Below are 18,962 nucleotides of genomic sequence, written 5' to 3'. Positions count from 1 at the left end.
TTAAGAGTAAGGCAGATTGTTACTCTGAGCCCTCTTTTCCTCTCCTGTTATATGTATCTATTTCACTGGTTGGGATTAGCAGTAAGGATTAAATAAATAATGTCTGAAACATGATCTCCAGTCTTGTAAATCTAACTTCCAATTTAACACTCCCTATTAGATTTCCAATAGCTGTCTCAAAATGAAGATATCTAGAAATAGTTAACTTTCCCCCAACTTGAATCTGTTTCTCCCTCATTCTTTCCAACATCCTCTATTTTGAACTCATGCCCAAAACTTATCAGTCAATCTCCCATCATATGCATCCATCCAATCCATCAAGTATCCTGCATATCCCAAGCTGGGGCACTGACACAACCCTAGTCCACATCATGATCACGTTTCACTTATGGTTTCAGAATACTTTCTTCTCTTTGGCCTTGGTATTCACAGGTATCTGTAAGCTTACTGCTGCTCTTCACAGAGCCCTGCACATGTGCGGTAGTGACTGTCATTTATGTGCTATTCGTAGTAAGAAGTTACATCTTCACACCCCCAATGTCAGCCTAAACTCACTCATTTTATTTCCAGTATATCGATGCCAACATATCACTATTTTTAGAAGAGTTTTTTTTGTTGCCTTATTTTTGTTAGCCTCTGCAGATCAAATGTTGAATGGTAATATAGTTTGGTTATGCTTAATCTTTTTGCCAGTGAGGATATATTTTTACTGATACACTTATTCCTTGAGGCATGGCAATGAGTACTATAACATAGGAAGAGGTGATAGAAGAGTTCTACACTATGGCATATATAAAATTAGTTTTATAACATCTTGTATTCTCTGCCACCTCCCGTGAGACAGGCTGTTCTAGGGAAGCCTTCCCAAGGCCAACTATCTGACCAGAAATCACCTGGAATAAAAGATTATACCTCCACACTAGTGAGCCCTTCATCAATTGTCTCCACTTAGTTCCAAAACCATGATGAAAAAGGCAAAACATGATAGTAGTTCAATTTTAGAACGTTTCTAATTTTTTCGTTGTTTTTTTGTATTTTTCTGAAGTGAGAAGCAGGGAGGCAGACAGACAGACTCCTGCATGCACCAGACTGGGATCCAGCTGGCATGCCCACCAGGGGATGATGCTCTGCCTCTCTGCGGTATTGCTCCATTTTAATTGGAGCCATTCTAGCGCCTGAGGCGGAGGCTATGGAGCCATCCTCAGCACCTGGGCCAACTTTGCTCCAATGGAACCTTGGCTGCAGGAGGGGAAGAGAGAGGTAGAGAGAAAGGAGAAGGAAAAGGGTAGAGAAGCAGATGGGCATTTCTCCTATGTGCCCTGGCCAGGAATTGAACCCGGTACTTACACACACTGTGCCGATGCTCTACCACTGAGCCAATCAGCCAAGGCCCAATTTTCAGACATGTTTTTGTCAGACAAATTAAATCAGAGTAAAAGCATGCTCACATGTCTTTTTCAACTCTATGTTCCAAAATTCATAAAAAAAAAAGAAAAACCCACACAAAATAGACATGGAAAAGCACATACTTTACTAGAAAAAGAACTACTTTAAGGAACAGCCTGGAATGAACTTAATAAAAAACTGTGCTCTATAATTAATTGAATCTAAAAGAAGTTTGCTGTTCATCTCCTGGTCAGATGAAATTACTCAAAAAAAATCAGTGGAAGATGAAACTGTTTTATGTGAGTAAATTAATTGCTAAATTTAGATTAATTGTCTATTCTTACCCCCCAAATACAGTGCTGTGTCATCTGTGAATATTCATTGCTCGTTGCTTTATCAACAAATTTTCTTCCCACAACTGGGTCCTCAGCAAAGCTCCCAGTTTGTGAACAGAAGTTAGGAAGATATAAAACATCAAACTGGTAAATTTGCACCCACCAATGAGAGGAAAGAATGTAAAAATCAATTGGGAAATGAGTGTATATTTTCTATGAATTTTATTTCCCATGCTTTGATTATGGTATTTCAAAAGCAACAGAATTTGAATTAAAGTTCATGAATGAAAGGAAGACTAGTAAAGTGTTGACTGAATGGAATGTTTCCTACTGCATGACTAAAACGTGCCAGGAGGGATGAATCATCATTCAAACCCTGTAGGCGTTCTGGGAATAAAATACAATATATATACAATATATAAATATATCAATTTGCAATCAAGTTATAAAGACAGGCAGAGGTAAATACTTTTTAAAATTAATCACTGATAATATTGTATGTTTTCTGATAGTGGGTAGTCAAGCTCACCATTATAATAATAGTGTTGCTTAAAATCCACACACATATACACACGTGCATGCATGAACATGCGTGCACACGCACATCCTGGATAATTCCTTTTCTGAAAACTGAAGATCTTGTCTCAGATTAATCACCATCCATTGTTACTGTAACACCAGCCATTCTAATGCCTCACTTTTTCCTACCCCCCCAAATAAAAGAGTAGAAAAATATTTCCCAGCAGTATAAATATTGGAAATAAGCTTAGCTGTTTCTAAATAACATATGTGGGTGCAAGGTTTGACTTTTACCAAATGGTGAGGTGTGAGTTTTTCTTGCTGAATAATTTCTTCATTTCCCATACTACGCCCACAGAGACATCCTTTTAAACTCCCTTCTCACAACCTGCTTAAGAACATAATGCTTTGAAATCCTATCTTTTTAAAGTTAAACCACTAAAACTTTGAAAATTCTTCGATTTTACTTTTATTCTTTATGAAAATATGTTATCTTGGCTTTAGGTGTGCAACCTAATGACTCGACATTTATATATCTTACAATGTGATCACCACAATTAAACTAGCAACTATCCATCACTGAATAAAGTTACTACAATGTATTGATGATATTCCCTCTGTTGGCCATTGCATCCCTGTCACTTGATTTTATAACTGGGAGTTTCTACCACTTATTTCCCTTCACCCTTATTATCCATCTGCCATGCTCTCCCCTCTGACAACTGCCTGTTTGCTCTTTGACTCTATGATAGTCTGTGTTTTCTTCATTCAATGATTTCTTTAGATTATACATATACATGCAATCACATGGCATTTGCCTTTGTCTTTGACATATTTGACTCAGCATAATACTCTCTAGGTCCATTCATGTTTTCAGGAAGGCAAGAATTCAGTCCCTTTTATTTCTGAGGAATAATCTGTTATAGATACGATATGTGCCACATCGTCTTTATCTATCTATATCCTGACATTTGTAAATAATGTTGCCTGAACACAGGGATGCATATATTTTTTCAAATTGGTGTTTCTGTTTTCTTTAGATAAATACCCATAGTGAGGTTGCTGGATGGTATGGCAACTCTATTCTTAAATTTTTGAGGATCCTTGTTCAGTTTTCCATGGTGGCTGTACCAATTTGTAATCGCATCAATAGCATACATAGTTTCCCTCTCTTCCACATCCTTCCCAACGCTAGTAATTTCTTATCTTTTTGATGACAGCCATTCTGACAGGAGTGAGGTGTTACCTCGTTGTGGTTTTAGTTTGCATTTCTCTGATGATTGGTGATGTTGAGCATCTTTTCCTATGTCTGTTGGCCATCTTATGTCCTCATTGAAAATTTCCCCAAGTTGAGATGAAAATATTTATTCTTTAATATTGGTTTTAATGTGGGGAATCATCAGAAACCACTTGACATAAAGTCATGTTCAAAACCAGCACAATTTAGAGAATCTTTACATTTTTTAATGTGTATCCTCACTGTTTCTCCTTTACAAAATATCAACACACAAGTTTTAAAATTATACAGTGAAAACCTGTATTCCTTCCACTTACATTTGCTTAACCTTTTTTGTGTACATACACAGACACACATTCACTTTTCTTGGTTCAGCATGCTTTTCCTAAGAGTGACATTCTCTTTATAATTCAATATACTGTCTCTCTCTGTGGAGTAATTTCTTTTGCACTAAGAAGACCTTCTTTAAAATACAAATTTTAGCTCCAAAAGGATGAGTAGGCTAGCTAACAATTGAATGTGGCAAATATTATAATAGGGTATTTTTTAAAAACATAACATTGCCTCTCAAATATACTGTGTAGAAGCTTAATAACTTCATATTGTACACACAGAAATGTATGTGCGTATGTCATTGTAGGTTAGGCTTTACTAAAGAATTGGGGAATCAAGCCATAATAAGAGACTAATAGAAGTTTTAGGTAAAGGTATAAACACTTTTAAAGAACAGCATAACTTTAGGGAACATGTGGAATGCAGTGAAGAGTACAAAAATGGCTCCATGGGGGCGATTCTTTAGGAAGCTATGACAGGTGTTCAGGTGAGAGGTACTAAGAGATGCAACCAGAGTAGCTATAATGGAAATGCAGAGCGGGAACAGACTCGTGAATCACCTCAGATTGTCTGCACACTTCACAATTGATTGTGGGAACTGAACAAGAGTCATAGAGTGTTATTTATTTAGTATTTTTCTAAAGTGAGAAGCAGGGAGGCAGACAGACAGACTCCCACATGCGCCCTACTAGGATCCACCCAGCAGGCCCACCAGGGGGCGATGCTCTGCCCATCTGGGGCATTTCTCTGCTACAGTAGGAACCATTCTAGCACCTTGAGGCAAAGGTCATGGAGTGGTCCTCAGCGCCTGGGCCAACTTTGCTCCAGTGGAGCCTTGGCTGCAGAAGGGGAAGAGATGGAGAGGAAGGAGAGAGGGAAGGGTGTAGAAGCAAATGGGTACATCTCCTGTGTGCCCTGGCTGGAAATCAAACCCAGGACTTCCTCACACCAGGCCAACCCTCTACCGCTAAGCCAACCAGCCAGGGCTGTGTTTTATTTTATCTTTGCAATTCTCATCTGTCTCTCCTTTTTTTTTTTTCTTCACATTTGATATAAATTCTATCATAGAATTAATTTTTAATTGCTTCAATGTTCTCTTAACTCTAGAATTTTCTGAAGTGCTTTGTATCTCTAGTGGTAAGCACTGTGCTGGACTCAAAGTATCTCATTTCTATAGATTCTAGAGGATAAGATTTAGAAACTTGAAAGATCCAGGAAAAATGTTTAAAAAATAATATTTTGATTAAGCAAAATAAAAATATGCAAAACAGTGTACACTAACTTTCAAATACGCAAGTAATAATTCCATCATGATGAGGTAGGAAAGTGACGTGGCAGAGAAAACGGGCACCGGAAATTTGCATACAGGTCCTGGTCATTTTTCTGCAGTGGTCATTTTTTCCAGAATATTAGGATGGCGCTACGGGGCTAGACAGGAGACATGGGTCTGAGTGCATTTCCTGTTCTACGTAATGTGCAGAAATCTGGAAAGACTGGAAACATCAGCTAACATCTGTTTACACAATGACCTGAAAGTTTCATGAAGATCTAATATAAGCTGCATGCAACATTAAAAAAAAAGAGCACCCATTACCATTTTATTTATTGTAGGAAGGAAAACGTCTAGCCATAGAACAGACACATGAGACAGGTTGTAGATAACGGGATTTTTTATTGTTGAATTATAAGTCATTATTAGTAATTATATCAAAATGAAGGGCAATATGAATAATATAAGTGAGATATGACATTCCTTAGAGTAATAATTTTATCAATAACGTTCCTGTACATAAAATTATATTTTATTTTTCTATCGGAGCATATACAGTGGTAGGCAAAAGTAGGTTTACAATTGCAATACAACCAAATAATAGAATAATTAATGCATAATAATACCAGAATAAAATCTGTGGTTTGTGGACTCACAACGATAAACCTACTTTTGCCCACCCCATAATATTAGCTAGAAGGTTAGCTTGTTAATAATGATGGGTCTATCTAATTTCCATTCATTGTATAGACATCAACCCACTGATGCTTATAAACAGAGTCTAATAAGCAAACCATAACTGAGAGATTTTATGGCACAATTTGTTCAGTTGGTCTCTATAATAAGCTTTTCCCCTTAAAATAAAAACAAAAACATTCAATTAAAAAAATTTACCCTGTCTTCTGATTCTTTTCAAAGCTCTTTGGCAAAGAAAAATTTTTTTTCATTTCCAATGGAATTTTATTGGGGTGACACTAGTTAACAATTATAAAGGTTTCAGGTGCCCAATTCTACATCACATCTCTGTCACCCTATTGTGTGTTAACCCCTCCCCCTGTCAAGCCTTTATCTATCATCACTGACCCCCCTACACCCTCCTCCTCCTCCCCAGCTCCCCACAAATCATCACACTTGTCAATGTCCATGAGTTTAATTTTTTAATTTTTGTCCTTTTTTGTTCTATGCCTCCACCAAAGGATTTTTGATTTCTGTAAATCAAAACCTAGGGCTGGATTGGTTCATTGCATTGTCTCCTGTTGATTGCTTTTCTAAGGGCTGTTACCTAGCAACCACAGGGAGGAAGCTCCTAGCACTTTAAATCATCCCGGAGCTCAGAAACTGCTGTAAGGCAGACATTTTAAAAAAGCCTCTGACTTGTTGAAATGTAATTAACAATTTTATTTTCCATAAAGCAACAGGGACTTGAAAATAGATTTGATTCCTATCTGTCTATAAATGAGTATCCTTAATTATATTTGCTTATCTTAAAAGCTTTGAAATTAAAAACAATAAAAATGACAATAAAAATGAAACCAAGAATCTCACACAATCTTATTATTTTAAAATTCCCTTTCTCTCAAAAACTGTTTCCTACCCCTTGAGGTAGTTACAATTAATAGTACAAATCCTGATCTTACAGACAATTATGTGCTTATTCAGACAAACGTGAGCACACACGCAGAATTCAGCATTTTTATTAAACTAGGATCATGGTTCATTGGATAATCATGGAGTTATATTAGTTTTCCACTTATATTATTAAAATATGTCATTGACATTACTTCAAGGTAGTAGTCTATTGAAATGTTTCCATTTTTTAATAATGCGTGATTGCGACGATATATAATGCTTGTTGAGAATTCTAATCAGCATTTTATATTCATTGTCTGTTTTTCTCAGACAACCTTTGAGGTAAATACCATTGTTACTCACATCTTAAGGACAAGTGCGGTAGGTGCAGAGGGATGGTGAGCTTCCTCCTGGCACTTGGGGCGGGGGACACTGTGATCTCCTAAGCTTATCCTTTGTCAGCCAGCAACAGAGGGGAGAGATCATGATCAAGGAGCAGAAACTTAGAAAGGACAGGATGAAATGTACATAATTTTGAAAGGGGAAATGCTATCTTCAACAAGGCAGGGCAAATAGGAGCTATAAAGGAAAAGAAGACAGATTGGGTAGTGGCTAAGGAGTGGTCTCTGTCTGTACAATCAAAGTTGGACCTTGGCCACGTGGGTCATTGCACCAGCAAGAAAGAAAGTGTTTAGGGAAGGAGGTCTGTCTACAACAAAATAACCCATAAGTGGGACGAAGCCTAGTCTGGTGACCATATCTAACTGAAAGAAAAGCTGAAAAATGTCACCTCTAGCTGGGCAACCATACACCCACTGAAACTTGGGCACGAGGGAGGAGCAGTGAAAGCCTCCATTATTCAAGGAAGAAGGAAAGAATAAACATGGGGTGATAGGGAGTTGGTTTCTACCACAGTTCAAGTCTTTGTCCACCCAAAATATGCACATACCATACTTTCCCTATAGATTAAGGCGCTCATCCATTATTAGGAAAAATACTTCAGAGTTACATCATTGGTTGCATCCAACTCAAAATTCAAGATATATGGATACTGCACAGTCAGTCCTAGAAGCTCCTAATTGTCTGGCAACAGGTACACAAATAATTAGTCAGTTGCTCACACTTCCACTCCATGAGCCCATAAATTAGGGGACAAGCTAATTGCCATAAATAAAACATTGGCTTTTGGGAAAGGGAAGAATAGGAGACCCTGAGCAGTCACGGGTCCATAGCAGTGATGAAATCCTGTGGGACAGGAATTACAGAGACCTTCCAGTAAATTCCTTGATTGGATGCCCATTCTCCTCTTGGAGAATAGGTCCTTTGTTTATTCATAGGCTTGGCTCCCTGTGCACAATTCTCTGTGACCACAGAGAAAGTTGAAATCAGAGTAGATTACTTCCAGTCCCTTCTGTATGCCAGTAATTGGGCTCTATCCTTTCTGTAATTGTTGCAGATGAAGATTATTATCTAGTTGAATGGTCTATCATATTCCTTTCCCTGTGTTAACCATCTATATTGATTAAATTGATATCATTTTCTAGGAAAAAACTGCTACATTATTTTTTCATCTAACAAGGAATCCCATAATAATTACACATTAACTCCTTTATGTAAGTCCATGATTTTTCTCCTATGTGATCAGATACTTCCTTTTTACAATAAATATTTTGTAATGTTTCTTTTATCACTCTGAAATAAAATATATTTAAAGTAATTAATATAATGTCCTAATTAGAATATGAAAGAGAAACAAAGGGAATAATGAATAATAAAGGGGCATTCATTTCAATGTGTAAATACTCAGGTATGAATACCCAAAGAAACACAATGGAAAGAGAGATGCTTTCAGACACTGATAATATCAGCGAATAAACATCCTAACGTTGTATTAGTGACTCATAGTGCTCTACAGAATTCAGTAAATTTTCTCTTACTTGACACAGTGGTTGTCTTCTTAGGTAATTCAGTATATACTAAGACAGTGTGGAACATACTTCCTATTTATGCATAAAATTGCCTCCAGAAATGTGTACTTTGCCTGATGTGCTAATAGATACCACACTACTTTTACTTGTAGAAAAAAAAATACACAAAAATAAAAATGGTCTCCTAAATGTATTACCCTTTCCTTTCCTTCTAGTCCTTAGTGATTTGTGCAGTTTTTTATAAATTAACAGGTGTAGCACAACCCTTCCTCAGCCACATCCCCCAGACACAGTCGCGCACATTCATTGAGGAGAAAGGAACTGGGGCTGAGAAGCACCGTTTAATGTGGCCTTAGCATCCTTGATGACACCATTTCTTGTTGTTTTGTATTGTTGAATTCCAATAGGAACCTTATTAATTTTTTTTCAACCATAAGGTAAATAAGATGAACTATTTACAAACTGGCACACAGGGACCATTTTTCTCATGCTCCCCTACTAGAAGAATTATGGTTTGTACATTATAATAAGGGAAAGTTAATATGTGCATGTGCTATTGCATATATGGTAATTATATCCTCCAACGTGTTTGGTGGATTTGGAATTATAAAATATTCCGCCTCATGTCATAATATGTGCACTAATTTCTTAGATCATATGTTCCAATTTTTGGTTTGAAATTTATGGATCCCATATCTATTGCTATCATAGAAATCTAAAATAATAACACTGCATTTAACAGTTTTGTTACTTTATATTCACAAGTTGGGTATGCACAGTCAAAAATTATTCTGAGTAATATTGAAATAGTGCTTTAAAGTCACTGTTCTTTTGCAAGTATTTTGTATAATTTTCCACACTCAAAATTGGATTTGTAACTATCTCTCTTTTTGGAAAATGTTAAGTTTCATAGTACGTCTTTTAAAAATTTTTTCTAAAGGTTATTATATTGACAAGCGAGAGAGAGAGAGAGAGAGAAAGAGAGAATTATTAGCTGATCCTTGATATATTTAAAGAGTAGATCCTGAGATATAACTGTAGCATACAACTTCTTCCATAAAATGTAAAATAAAAAATAAAGATACAAAAGAAAAATAAAAAAATAATGGCCTCCTCCATATGCTAACGTGACAAAAACAGAAGTGAGATTAACATTTCTCTGTCTGGCACACTTGCTGAACTTGTTCTGTCATAAATTGTGTGCTGTATGTATTCGTTGTGTTGATCGGAATCACCTGAAAGTTCAACTTTCTATTTTTTAAAATTACCTAAAACTGCTATTTTTTTGCCTTAGAGTATTTAGTTTCTTAGAAATTTCAACATTGCCTTTATTACCAAATAACAGCTATATGTGTCTATTTGAGAAGTAAAGGACTTTATTCTGAAATAAATACCACTGTAATCACTTCTCTGAAATATAGCTTCTGCTAACAGTGGAATAACTTGGATCGGGGCTCTTATTATTGCAGGAAATGTACTCTGGGGCTGAGTAGGCTCATTCTCTGTTAATGTTGCCTCGTCCTCCACATGCTGTCACATGTAGCAGTGTTTTTTATCATTGAAAATAGCCATGTGGACCCTCCTGTCTTCTTAAGTCTTGAGGCTAAAGTACAATTCAAATATAAATGTATTTTAGCATTAATTGTTATTGGTGAATATTATAGTTGTTTTTGTGCAAAATCTATTCCTTACCTGTTATGTAAATTCTGCCTTTTACATCTTTCAGTAATGACTTTCCAAGTCCTTATGCTGTGTGACTATGAATTTGATCAATCAATACTGTTTTCATCAATGCTATTTTATTTCACACTGGAGAGTGGTTCGAACTAATGGAGACTTTATACAGTCTTGGATGTATTGTCCAGACTAACCCTAACCCTCCCAGCATCTCACCCCTTGTCCAGATAGGATGTGCAAAATGAAATGCTTTGCCAAAGCCTGCCCATTCTGGTCAAGATGGAGCTGGGGTTAGATACTCCCCTTCCCCGTCAGTCACTAACTCATAGTGTAGTGCTCTCTATTATAATTTTATTTTTCAATTACAGTTTGTATTCAATGTTATTTTATATTAGTTTCAGGTGTATAGCATAGTGATTAGTCATATACTGTATGAAGTGTTTCCCCTGATATTTCCAGTACCCACCCGGCACCATACATACTTATTACAATATTATTGATTATATTCCTTGTGCTGTAGTTCTCTCTCTCTCTCTCTCTCTCTCTCTTTAAGTGAGAAAGTGACAGGGACAGACAGAAAGGGAGAGAGATAAGAAGCATCAGTTCTTCATTGCAGCATCTTAGTTATTTATTTGTAATACCCTCTCTTAAGAAACATTCTTTCTGGGGATAAAATTACACATGTAAAAAAAAATCTCTAAAACAAAGAGTGTTTGTTTATATGGAAACTTTTGTAATTTAACTCGTTTTATTTTTCATATTATTTTAGAATATCACCATCCCAAGGTAAATTATTCTAATTTACCTATTTTATTTCAAACAGATCATGTTGTTTGTGAAGAAGAGTTTAAATACGCCATGTTAGCTTTAAACTGTATATGCCCAGCAACATCTACACTAATCACACTACTGGTTCATACCTCTAGAGGGCAGTAAGTATATCTTTTCTTTAAGATAATGCCTTTTACATTATATTTTTAAAAAATAAGTGCAGTTATGTAATTTAGAAATATAGCAAGTCAAGATATATAGCCAGATATGTACCTATATTTGTATTTGTGTGAGTTACCTTCATCTGACAGAGAGACAAATAGATATCTACAAAGAAGCCCAAGACATACAGACAATTGACAATGACTTCCTGTCTCTTCTAACTAATCTTGCGATAATTCCTCTCATCCCAAATTCTGAGTCTCTCCTTCATTTGTTAGGCCTAGGATAAGGACCCTGTTTCTAATTTTGAGACCAATATTGAGCAAATACAACGTTAAAAAAACAGGAATGACAGTCACTCATATAAGAATCTTAAAGCCACTTTTTTCCTATTCTTGCGGTAAGGTTTTTAGTCTTAAAGCTCTCTGTACACAATTGATTTCCAAATAAAAAATTTCAATAATTATAGAATGATAGCAAAGTAGTACATAAGATTAGCTCATATAGTATAAAAGAAATCACTTTTGTATGCACTTCAAGACAGATGGCGAAAAGTTGTATCATCGGAACACATTCTTCTTTACTTTGATAGTTTCATGAAATACAGAGTTATTTTTGATTTGGATGATCAAGGAAAATGTAATCTGGGAAATACCATCACCACTCTGACTCAAAAAGATAAATAGGGCCCTGGCCGGTTGGCTCAGCGGTAGAGCGTCGGCCTGGCGTGCGGGGACCCGGGTTCGATTCCCGGCCAGGGCACATAGGAGAAGCCGCCCATTTGCTTCTCCACCAAACCCCTCCTTCCTCTCTCTCTCTTCCCCTCCTGCAGCCAAGGCTCCATTGGAGCAAAGATGGCCCGGGCACTGGGGATGACTCCTTGGCCTCTGCCCCAGGCGCTAGAGTGGCTCTGGTCGTGGCAGAGTGACACCCTAGAGGGGCAGAGCATCGCCCCTGGTGGGCGTGCCAGGTGGATCCCGGTCGGGCGCATGTGGGAGTCTGACTGTCTCTCCCCGTTTCAGCTTCAGAAAAATACAAAAATACAAAACAAAACAAAAAAAAGATAAACAGTGTATTACATTTCATACCATCATATTTTTTACTTCATATTTTGGACAATGAATTGATTTTCTAAGTAAATTTCACTGTGGACTCTTGTGGTAATGATGATTTAAGTGAAGTTAATTAATAGCTATTTAAGTGAAGTGCCCAGTTAAGTAAATCAAGGAAAAGGAGAATTCTTTCTTGGTATTTAATCCTAGTTGGAATAAACTGCTAATTGAAAAAACAGTAGCATGCCCTGCAGTATTTTTAAGCAAATTTCACTGTTCCTTCGAATTATGTCGCCACTCTATTGAGACAGTAAGAGTTTCCCCGGAAACAATTTTATTAAGGTTTGGAATAGAAATATTTCTAGTCTGTGCATTTATAAACTTTTCACCTGTTGATGGAAAGGATGGAACAGGGTCATAAGTGAGATTGTTTTTCATTGAAGAAAGTACTCAGCATTGTGATGAAATTAAAATACTGAAAACTTTCTTGACACCAATTAATTGAACACTCATCACATGGGATCATTATTTGGCAGTACCATCTCTGCCATAGAATCATACAACTCCTGAGCAGCATTCGAAGCCAGCTTCACTGTTGCCCAATGGTAAAGTGAGAGCCATCTACGCTAACACACATTATTATTCGTAGACTGAATTACATCGCCTTCCCCTTACTAAATATTTTTTTTGTCACTTAGTATTGCCTGGCAAACAAATTGTACTTGACATGTTAAAAAAGAATGCCAACAATCCTTAAAATAGGACTTTTTCCAATATATCCTAATAGTTTGCCTTATTTAAAAAAAATTATATTGTTGAAGACATTGTTAGCACTTACCTAAGAATTTCCCATAATTAAGATTGATCTGCAAAATTATTTCACAACTAAGTGTCCCACAAATGCTATGGTCCACCTTTCTAGCTGCTTTATTGAGCTATAATTCCCATATTATACAATTCACCCATTTAGAGTATGCAATTCAATGTGTTGTTGTTTTTTAGTATAGTCATAGAACACTGCAGCCATCACCACTGTACAACTTTTGAATATTTTCATCACCCCATAGAGAAACCCTCTACCTTTTAGCAGTCTCTACAAATCCCCAACTTGCTTAGTCCCAGGCAATCACTAATTTACTCTGTCTCTATAGATTTTTATATTTTGAACATTGCATAGTGCATATAAATAGAATCAGATAATTTGTGGGTATTTTTTTAGACCAATTTCTTTCAGTTAGCATAATGTTTTCAAGGTGCGTCCATATTGTGATATGCATCGGTTCTTTCTTTTTTATGACTAATTAATATATCCATTATGTGATTCACATCTTATTTGTATATTCATCAGATGATGGAAATTTGGGTTGTTTCTAGCACTGTGAATAAGGCTGTCCTTAACCATTTGTGTCAAGATTCTTACGTGGACCTAAGCTTTCATTTCTTTGGGGTATATATATATAATAATTTATTTCTTAGGGGCAGAATTGCTGGGACATGTGGTAACTCTGCTCAGTCATTATTAGGAACTGCCAGAATGTTTTCCCAAAGAGATGATAACATTATATATCCTCACCAACAATGAGGTTTCAATTTCTTCCCATCTGTAGTAACACTTGTTATTATCTAGCTTCTTGATCATATCCATCTTAGTGGGTACAAAGTGCTGTCTCTCTGTGGTTTTGATGTGCATTTCACTGATGACTAATAACACTGAGCATCATTTCGTGTATTTCTTGGTAGAAAAACCTATTTAGATCCTTTGTTCAATTTTTTAATTGGGTTATTTGTCATTATTGAGTATCAGAGTTTTTATATATTTTAGATACAAGTACCTTACCAGATATATACCAACACTTAAATATAGTCAACCCAACAGAAAAAGCACTTAATTCAACATGTTTAATGTATTTATAGAGAATACTGTTTGACTAAAATAACTTGTATTAAGTCTTCTGTATTATGCTTTAATTGAAGATATAGTCAAGATTCACTTAAGAGAATATGGTTGAAATTCTGCCCTTGAGCTTCAGCAGAAATTAAAAAAGCTCAAATATATTGATTTAATAATAAAAGAACCAACTATCAAGTCGAATTAAGTAGTATACTGGGGAAAATGCTAACTACTCCACAAAATGCTTTATGCAAGGATTATCAAACCTTTAATTAAAAACAAAGCCCACAATAATACTCAAATTTCTCCATTAGAAAGGAAACTACTATTATTAAAGCTTTATTTTGTAATAAAAGGCTATTTTGAATTAAAAATAGTTGAGAGTCCCAAGCATTTGTGTACTCCGTTAGCTGATACATGACAAAAAGAGCTAAGACTTGAGGATCTGACAAGCATAGAAATAAATACAATACAAAACCTAAAATTGTGTCATTGAAAAATACAATTTTTAAGTAAAGTGCTATGTAGATGGTAGGCATTTAAAGAAAATAATACGTGTGAGTTCTGAAGCAAACGAGATAGACAAAGCAATCAATATCACAGATGAAAAGGTCGTCTCTTTTCCTGAAGGTTGTCACAGTCATAATGGACTTCCTAATGCAGGGTGAGAGTGGGCCTTACCCACCCAGTCACTGTCACCCTTTCTTTAGTTTTCTTCTTCTCACTTGTGGAAATGGGGACACAGGTGGAAACCAAAAATTAAAGATGCATTGTCTACCTCTGGATGTTTGTGTAAGAGGAATACTATTTTTTTAAAAAAAACTATATCTTGTATTTTAGAGTCTTGACAACAACTTAGCAAGTACCCTGGCTGATAAAGCTCCCGGGGCTGGTTAACACCCTTATTATCTTACGGTTCCTTTTCCTCTTATTAATATATTAATTCTAGTTCTAGGTGAGCTAGCCTCATAAAACAGCTCTGTGATGATTTCAAATAACTGTGCTCCTTTGATTTATTGGGAGTTCACCTTGTAGCTAGCTAGCACTTCACAGTTTTCCCTTCACTTACTTTATTGCATGGGAGTGCTCAGTGCTCTTGGCTGTGGTATTTCTCATTGCTAACTAAATTAGCACTTTGATTTGTGGGGCAATCTTGTCAGAAAGATGAGCGTAAGTTTATTGTTTGGACAAAATATTATGGTAGGATGGTGAACCAGGCCCATGATAATTTGGATAAGAGAATGCTTAATTACCAGGCTAGTTAGTAGACATTTAACTGACCCATACTGATGACATTTCATCCTCATCAAAATTTAACTTTTTTTTCTTTCAATTTACTTTCATGAGATTATTTTTCTCATTAGTCCCATCCAAGAGGTAATATTTTTGATCACAGTGATAGTTAATGCAAAAGAAAGAAAGCATCGATAACAAGACTATTGCAAAGTTAGAATTTATAGCACTTGCCCACTGATAAGATATGAAAGAGAAGAGAGAACAAAGAAGCAAGTATCCTCACACGCTGAGTCCGGACCGTAGAAAACTAAACAACGCATAGTTTGGCAGCAAAGGGAGTCTGACTGTTTGGAAATATTTGCTTTCTAACTTGGATGCTATTCTCAGCTCCTGGGGACAAATGAGAGCATCCAGGTCTACGGAGGTGACGGTGGAAATACTGGGATTTGGGAGAAATGACAATGTAACACTCTCGCTCAGGACATTATTGCTTTTCGGAAGCAGATGGAAGAAAAGGAAAGCACACAGTGTAGCACAATGGAACATCAAGGATGAAGGGCTCTGTAAGAAGACCTGGAGGTTAGTTAACCAGACAGAGGGTGTAAGGCTGATGGAGCCTGAGGATGCAGTTAAGTTAGTAGGTCACTGGTTCCTGGGGAGTTCTGAGAAGACAATTTTAGACAATGGAGACTTTCTCATTTTGGGGAAAGATGAACAAAAGAGGAGGTGCCAAGACAGTGGAGCAGGTGGGAGACTGCCCCTTCCTTAGATGGGAAACCCGAGGAATGCTCTAGTGCACAGAAATGTCGAGGAGAGCTTGTCCCATGTGTGTTTTCCTGTGTGCCTGTATGTATTTATCTGTTTATTTTTTGTTTGTTTGCTTTTAAAGTTTAATTTAGCAGGGTAAGTACCAGGGAGGAGAGTTATGTCCCCTGGTAAGGACGGAACTCATGTCTTCCGTGTAAAGACTGGGTAACAAAGAGGGTAATTTACAACAACGTCATTTATTCCTAATAAGAAATATTACACCAGTTAAAAATATGCTCTGCCTCATATGGCAGTATGATTAAATGCAGGGATGGGTATTTATTTATTGTACAAATCAAGGACTAAGGATCAGTATTCAGAACAGATAGTCTGACTCAACGACGCTATCAGAACATCTAGTTCTTTCCATTTTTCCTTCCAACATCATTTTAGCCTATAAACTAGAATCCTCGAGATTCTCTCTGAAATCACAAAATGTGCTCTGTGCTTCAGGCTATTCTCTTTCCAGGTAGGGAGAAAGGGGGGAGAAGTATTTATTGTCAACTGAGGGTATTAACAACTTAGCATGAAGTCCAGACATGGGCTTTAACATCTAAAGCTACAGCTGTGTTTCCCATACTAGAATATGGGCTTGATTCTAGTTCTATCTGTTACCAATGTAAATTAATTTAAAATATATGTATACATACGCAGATGTATATGCATACACATATAGCACATATTTATTTAAAATGATAGGTTTACTCTTAAAATAATTAGGATATACATCATAGGTATGAAATGGCAAATCAAAGGAGCTTATCTGGGGGCATATTGAATCATGCAAATAATGGTAATAAGCCCAGTTTTATACATGAAAATCAATGAAGGTCATTGTTATTCATTCAAGGGAGAGCCGAAATCTGATGGTGCAAACTTGACACATTAAAATTAAAAAAGTATTGTTATTAAGTGTCTGTAGGATACTTGTTAGTCATTACTTTTCAATAATCCTTTCATTTTTAATATGTTCTCTGTCAAAGAACCCAACCAAACATCTTATTATTATAAAGTATATGAATTAGAAACTCATCCAACTAGCAAAGAAAACTGGACTTTTTGGGAACTGCATATCCTACTCATGACTAAATTCCCTCTGTTTGGTAGGGTCGATCCTGGGAAGGGAGCTCGTAAGTTCAGGGGGGAACTGGGGCTGAGAGGTAAGGAACCTCAGTTGTGGCAGACTGAAGTGGCTGACCACCACTGAGCCAACTGCATACTCAATCTTTCTGTATGAAAAACTTGAGACAGTAAATTTTCTCATCCACTTCTGTATGTATGTATGTACGCAACAGTTATTCATTAAGTGCCCAAAGTGTGACAGAGCTGTTCTAGGTGTTGTGGTTTCCACAAGGAAATCAACAGAAAAATCCCAGCTTGGATTCTAATGGTCAAGACAGATAAAAAACACACAAATGAACATGTAAAATAATACATACTCTCTCAGAGGGCTCTAGTGCCAGGGAGACACATAAAGCCAGGAAGGACAATGGGGAATTCAAGATGGAATAGTGGGTCCAACTTAAAAGATAGAGTCACACAGATCTCATCAAGGGGTTGAGGCATCTCAGTGACCTGGTGGGTTAAGTTGGGGAGCCATGCAGGTGCCCAAGATAAGAGATTTCCAAGTGGAAGGGAACCAAAAAAGGGGAGGCTTCAAATAGAAATCAATTAGTAAATGATAGGAGTGTATAGTATTTATATTTTGAATGGGTGAAAAGATATAAGAATCCCAATGCCACATTCCGTGAATACATATTAGGTGTTTTAGGGGTAAGCACAGATTTTATATTTTATTACAATCCATTTTAAAAAGTTGCAATTTTGCAAATGTGTTCCATGGGGTAGCTATTACATAAGAATCCTTTTATTAACTTACTAGGAAAGTATGTTATTTTCATCAATGGGGAACTGGAAACCACAGGTCTGGGTATTACAGCAATGCTCTGTGTGAAATGAAGATCAACTTATAAACAGTAATATTAAGTTTTGCGCATGTTGTCCGAGTCATTGGTGTCTTTAAAAATAGAAGAATACTTTCGTTCCTGGTTGTCTCCTGAGCTTGCAAAATTTTTTATCATTCTTTAACTAAATGCTAAGTGTTTGTAAAATTGTGGAGAGTCAGCCTTGTTTAACTTTCTACCATGAGCATTATACTTGTGTACATTTAAATGTCATTGAAATTTAAACTTTCTCAAATAACTTTCTCCAGAGATTACTGAAGAGTTTTGTGAAATCTGCAACCCCAGTAGAAACAGATGAAGCCAAAATGCAGCGTAATTCATTTGTGTGTGTCTTACATAAATAGTGGGTCTGTTATTTCATACAATTGCCAAATCTGTGTTCCAAGGCAGAATTAATAATGCTTTTGGATGAGAGTGATACTTGTCCTGAAAAATATAATTACATAAGTTAGAATAGGGGAACGCTAGTTGAACATTATATTTTTAATGGCTTGGTGTTTTTCTTTTCCTTTTTAGTTGAACTACTTTCCGAATTGGAGAAAAGTTACAAAAATAGTACAGGGAGTTTGCAAGTAGCCTTCCCATATCAATGTCCCGTAATGCTCACACCTTACGTAATCATGATGCAGTTACCAAGATGAGGAATTAATATCGGTACAGTGATCGGCCTCATTAGCATTTAGCAGTTTTCCCATTGCCTTCCTTTTTCTACTCCAGGATTCTCCCTGTTCTTTCCTCTGGTCTTAGATTCTTGTGTCTGTTTGTTATGTCTAAATTTTTTTCCAGTGAAGCTGGTCAGGCTGGACAAGGGCTCACCCAAGGACT

General features: G+C 36.5%; 1 protein-coding gene across 5 annotated transcripts in view; it reads left to right on the top strand.

Moving 5' to 3' along the window:
• The window catches only part of KCNT2 (potassium sodium-activated channel subfamily T member 2), a 200,633-nt gene that overhangs the window by 129,011 nt on the left and 52,660 nt on the right, over positions 1–18,962 (top strand). For all 5 annotated transcript variants that reach the window (XM_066238370.1, XM_066238389.1, XM_066238380.1 and 2 more), the window contains exon 14: positions 11,078–11,186. In XM_066238370.1, coding sequence (XP_066094467.1) covers positions 11,078–11,186 — 109 coding nt within the window. The remainder of the gene's footprint in view (positions 1–11,077; positions 11,187–18,962) is intronic.

This window comes from Saccopteryx bilineata, chromosome 1, assembly GCF_036850765.1.
Source record: "Saccopteryx bilineata isolate mSacBil1 chromosome 1, mSacBil1_pri_phased_curated, whole genome shotgun sequence".
Classification (NCBI taxonomy): domain Eukaryota; kingdom Metazoa; phylum Chordata; class Mammalia; order Chiroptera; family Emballonuridae; genus Saccopteryx; species Saccopteryx bilineata.
Note: the sequence above shows the minus strand (reverse complement) of the source record. Positions and strands in the feature narration are given on the sequence as shown.